The sequence below is a fragment of the Myotis brandtii genome, unplaced genomic scaffold (assembly GCF_000412655.1).
Source record: "Myotis brandtii unplaced genomic scaffold, ASM41265v1 scaffold176, whole genome shotgun sequence".
In the NCBI taxonomy this organism is placed as follows: Eukaryota; Metazoa; Chordata; class Mammalia; order Chiroptera; family Vespertilionidae; genus Myotis; species Myotis brandtii.
This window is the reverse complement of record NW_005356519.1, coordinates 1,606,537-1,612,323: the sequence shown is the minus strand read 5'-3', so window position 1 is coordinate 1,612,323 and position 5,787 is coordinate 1,606,537. Positions and strand designations below refer to the sequence as shown.

The 5,787-nt window shown below is 38.7% G+C and overlaps 1 protein-coding gene across 4 annotated transcripts in view; it reads left to right on the top strand.

The window, feature by feature from the left end:
• Positions 1-6: 6 nt before the first annotated feature.
• Positions 7-5,787, top strand: part of HMGCLL1 (3-hydroxymethyl-3-methylglutaryl-CoA lyase-like 1) — a 163,131-nt gene continuing 157,350 nt past the window's right edge. For all 4 annotated transcript variants that reach the window (XM_014537290.1, XM_014537291.1, XM_005863300.1 and 1 more), the window contains exon 1: positions 7-171. In XM_014537290.1, the coding sequence (XP_014392776.1) occupies positions 64-171 (108 nt within the window). In that variant the 5' untranslated portion in view covers positions 7-63. The remainder of the gene's footprint in view (positions 172-5,787) is intronic.

The following is a 5,787-nucleotide window of genomic DNA, read 5'->3' as shown; positions in this document are numbered from 1 at the left end:
GGGTGCCGCCCGCCTCCCTCTCTCCTGGCTCCCGCCTATCGCAGACTGAAGCCCGGCCCCGCCATGGGGAATGTGCCCTCCGCGGTGAAGCACTGCCTCAGCTACCAGCAGCTGCTCCGGGAGCATCTCTGGATCGCGGATTCAGTGCCAGGGGCGCTCGACCCCGCGCAGGTACCACCTCGCGGCCCAGGGTGTCCCCACCCTCTTGCGTACGGCCCGCGGGCCTCTCCCCGTGTTGTCATCTCTGCACCCCATGGCCCGCCCTTCCTGCAGCGGTCTGCGGTGCGGGGCCTCACCCTTGACAAGGTTTCCCAACATCTCTCTGCTGTAAACATGTAGACCCAGCAAAGTCCCTACCTGTGGCCATTTGCAGGTCCCCTGAAGGAAACTGTTCCATCTGTTTTTCCGTCGGAAGGGACGCATTATATAATATCATTTGTGGTTTTAGGCAGTCGGCCAAGGACAGTGTCCTTATTTTCAGTTCCTTTCGTGTGCTGCGCAACAAAGAGGACACATTTGCCAGAATGTGAGGCAGAAAAAGGAAAGAAGCCAACATAGAAGGTTAGGGAGACATGGGAGGAAGAAATGAGCCATCATGTCATTCATTGTCCCCCATGTAGTTATGCTTCAACACACTCGAACAGGCTTGAAGATAATGGTGGGAAACACGGATTTCACACCAAAATTTAATCCCATGTAATTCCTGAAAGCCCATTTTTAGAGAAAAGCAACCTAAGTGTATTCATATGCATGTGATTTAATGCATTCTCAACCAGAAATGGCAGGTAAATGTGGAAAACACACACACACACACACACACACACACACACACACACACGAGAGACGTTTAATTTTCCTTTAAAATTTAAATTTCACAAAGTAATAACAGTGATAATCGTTACATGAATGTTAAAACATGGCAAAGGGGAGAGACACGGAGGGTTTAGCAATTATTCTTTTGAATTTTACTGGATATAGAAAAAGTGATTCCTGATTTATCTTGTGAACAAAATAACTTGTATTATAGTATTTTAGTAGATAAGCACCATTTTACTATGTTGGCTCTAAATCAACTATTCTAATGTTCAAGTTTCCTATAGTTTTTCATTTTGAGTATTCTCAGTTCAGTGTAACAATATGTGAAATTGGAATTTAGCATTTGTCATTTGTGGACTCTTAAAAAGATACTTTGCTCCCACTTCCTTAGAAGGTGGCCATAGTTCTATGACTCAAAGCCTCTGCTGACGATGTAAGAGGGGGAACGTTATTCTTTATCTTATATGTTCACAAATCTTTCTAGTTAATTTTCGTACATTCTGATTTGATCATTTTCATAACTTTTGACTTTCATATTCATTCTGTTGCATAATCAATTAGAAATTCTCAACGTTTGTTTCCTGAGGCTGAGACTTTATATGATTTTTGCTGCTGGGTTAACATTGTGTTTCTTGCCTGCCGTGTTCTGATTTTGTGGGTTCGGGGGACAGTGACCAAAGCTAGGGTGCTATGTGAGGATTTCTACTTTGCCCCGTTAAGATGTGGAAGCTAAAATAATTAAAAATGACTAGGATGACTGATCAAGAAATGTGAGGCATAGGCTTTTGACATCCATCACCCCAATGCAGACTTTTTGTTCCTTTTTGAGGAATAGCAATACCTTCTCTACACATCGCCTTTTTATCCCTCAACTGCTTTGTCTGGGATACTCCTATTCATTCCTCAAACACAGCTTAAACATCAACTTGTTTTGACCAACTATTTTCTACTTTGAGAGGAGATGCCCCATTTCTGGGCTTTTACTGAATTTTACACATAATTCTATTTTAGTCCCAGTCTTACTGCATTGTAATTTTTTAGGTCTTATCTGATTTGAACTCCTGGCAGCATTGACACCTGACACTTGACTGTAATTTAGGGCCTTCCTCGGCTTCTGCTTAACAACACCCTTAAGTGCATTAAGCCCCACCTCTGGCTCACAGTTGGAACCAGAGTGGTTCAGTGGCCTGTCTCTGTCTAAATGTTCAAGTTCTTTATGGCCTCTTATCTACACTCAAAGTTTCAGGTACTGTTTGTATATCAGTGTCTTCCAGATTTATATTCCCATCTCTCTCTTAAGTTCCAGTCCAGATGTTTAGCTACTCACTTGACATCGTGACTTGGATATCTCAAAAGCAATTCAAACTCAACATTTCCAAAAGTGGACTCATGTCCTCCCCTTTAGGACCCCACACCTTCTCTAATATTTTCTATCACGGGAAACACCATCACAATTCATTTAGTCCTGCAAGCCGCAAACAGAGAGCTCCTTATTTGCATTTCTCTACATCCAAGGCGTCATTAAGTCCTGCAATTTTACCTCTTGAATTTCTCTTAAATCTATTTTTCCAACTTTACTGCTACTCTCAATTTTAAAATGGCATTATCTCTCATGGACTCCTAGACTATTGCAATCCTTCAACCCACTGCCTGTATAGCTAGTTGGAAGATGTTCTTTTCTTTTTTTAAAATTTAAATAGAATCATGCTATTCCTTTTTTTCTCCCCTTTTAAACAATTTTCTATGAATTGCCCTCACTTTTAGGAATGAACACAACACTTTTAGTGTGTTCTCTGAAGCTTCGAATGGTCTTTTCATTGCGTCTCTCTGCAACGTCATCTCAAACTATTCTCTCCTATTCTTGCCACAGTGGCCTTCTTTGAGTTTTCTAATAATGTTTCCTTTGACAACATAGTCCTTGCTTGTTTTCCCCTCTTCTAGGAAGATTTTTTTTGCAACTAACGTACTTTTATTCATTCTTTATATCTCAACTTAAATGTTCTTTCTCATGAAATCTTTCTTATTCACAAGGCAAGTAGCCTTGTTACCATATATTGCACTAATCTTTACACATAATGTGTATTATATGTACTTTTTTGTGTGATTATTTGATGTTTAACTTCCTGCCAGACTCTTAGCATCATGTAAGTAAGGACAGAACTCACCAGAGGATTCTCAGTATCTACTAGTAACAGAATGCCTTGTTAGTTTTTGAAAGCCAATAAATACTTGTTGAATGAAAAAATGAATGAGTGTTTACTCTTCTAGGCCTTAAGAATCACATATGTATGGGGACCATGAAATTCTTGTCAGCACTTTTTAGGGTTCAAAGCAGTGATTGGTGTATTATAGTACAAAGATAAATATTTGCAAAATGAATGCTAAAGTGATGGAATGAATACATGGTGTCAGTGAAGTTTGGTCTTAGTGATAAATGACAAATATTATTATTGTTTGTGTCTTACCTTTTCATCTCATAGAATAGTGAAGGCGAACCTTTTGAGCTCGGTGTGTCAGCATTTTGAAAAACCCTCACTTAACTCTGGTGCCGTGTCACATATAGAAATTTTTTGATATTTGCAACCATAGTAAAACAAAGACATATTTTTGATATTTATCTTATATATTTAAATGCCATTTAACAAAGAAAAATCAACCAAAAAAAGGAGTTCGTGTGTCATAGGTTCGCCGTCACTGTCATAGAACCTCTTCATGTTACCTCTGACACGCGTGTCATAGGTTCGCCGTCACTGTCATAGAACCTCATCAAGTGTTGATGAGGGTGGGAGTTGAAAATAGATTTTGGAGGCTGTGAAAAGATAGCACAGTGCTTAATCAATTGTTCAGCGTGAATCTGCAGAGAAATCCTGAATAGAATCCCCTGTGATTTGAAATTATTTGTTTGCAGTTAGGACAGACAGACTGTATTTTGAAAGAATCATGTGCTAGCTAGACAGTAGAAGATTGGAAACCCAGACCCTTTTCTGTGACAAATTTATTCTGGGATTTTGTGCAGGCAGTAGTAGCCTGGCTAAATCTTAAAATTTCAGTTTACACATTAGAGATAGTAACATTTCCCTGATAAATTCTTGGGATATAATTAAATATTGTGTGTGTTTGTGTGTGTAAATACACATAGACATATTTTGAATTTAACAATTTATTAAATAAAAAATATATCAATGTGCATGAAAGGTTTACACTACCACAGCTCCACTAATTAAAATATTTGAGTCTGTGGTTTTTTTGCTAATGACATTGGTTTTGCAGAAAATTTCCTTAATTAACCAAAAGGTTAAACTGAATCATTTTGTGATTTAAACTGTCTCTAAGGGACTGTTTTATTTTTGTCTCATTGAAAATGGGTATGATGAACCTGGCTGAATTAATATATATTAAAGTTTTGATTATACTTAAGTTTTCTAGTAGAGCAATCCCTTTTTTATTTCCAAGTGCTGCTTAAGCAGTAGCTAAATTTCTTCACATATTAATATCCCAGTGCAAGCATAAAATTCCCAAGAACCTAAATTCTAACACAAACAGTATTTCAAATGTATTAGATTTATAAAAGCAAAATTGTAGATTATGAGATTAAATTTATAGTTATTTTACATCATATCCTGATCCTTTAACTTATATTTGCTGTCATCAAAAATTAGGATTCAAAGTAAAGTATTTGGTGTTATAGGGTCTCTGGAACTTGCCTAAATGTATTAACTTTCTGCTTAAAATTAATCAGAGGATAATGTGATTATATGCTTTTTGGTTTGCAACTATGCAGTTAGTACATTTACTAAATACCTTAGAATGACTAGGGAGGATTTTTCAGAAGGAAGCCAAAGTGCCATTCCATTGTTTGTTTCCTATTTGTCTCAGGTGTTTCTCCCCTCCCCCTTTTTCTTTTATGTTTTTTTTTGGGGGGGGAATGATATATTTTTATTATTTATTTTCCCTATGCAGTAGTTTGTTAATTTTATACTGTTTTTACTGTATTTTTAGTTGTTATGTCGACACACAACCTTGTCTTATTAATTTATATACAGACAGTCGTCGGGTTACATTGGACTTGACGTACATTGTTTCGTGGTTACGTCGCCATCTCCCATTGATTTATTTAAAAAAAATTTTTTTATTATTTATTTACCACAAGTAAAGGTCATAAATTGTTATCTTTCTTTTAATTTTTTTTTTTTTTTACTGTTTCACGTCATTACGCTGTGTATGTGCTCCATGTGAGTGACGTAGGTGCTTATGTAGGTTGGTTCTGACTGACGGCGAAATCACGTTACATTGTGCAGTAGGAATGGGATCTGACGTGACCCGAGGACCTACTGTATACTGGTATAAAAGCCTATGCGACTGATCAACCCAGTGACCAGTCGACCAGTCGCTATGATGCACACTGACCTCCAGGGAACAGATGCTCAACGCACAGGATCAGGCTCCCTCCTGTCTGGATCGGGCGTGTGGGGATCAGGCCAAAACTGGCTATCCAACATCCTCCGAAGGGTCCCAGATTGTGAGAGGGCGTAGGCCAGGCTGAGGGACCCCCACGCACCGGGCCTGTAGTGTATTATATAAATTAGTACTATTACAGATATTAAAATGGAACTATAAATAACTCAGTTAACTGCCTTCTGCTTTTCATATTGTTTACATTAATTCTCTATGTGGTGTATTTATATACATGTAAATTAGTATTTTAATAGATGCATAGTCAATGTATATTTATATTATGCACGTTTTTTTTCTTTCCTTTGCTCTTCATTCCTTTCTTTATTTCTATTTTTTTATCTGAAACTAGGAGCCCAGCACGCGATACGAAATTCAGCGCTGGCCACTACCTCTCTGGCCCTTGAAGCAGCCACAGCCGCTGCTGATCAGGCCCTCCCCCAGCGCAGGCACACAGAGGTCCCTGTGCCCCACCCTCAGTGCTGCACACACAACCTCCTCCTGTCCCGTCGACCCTTT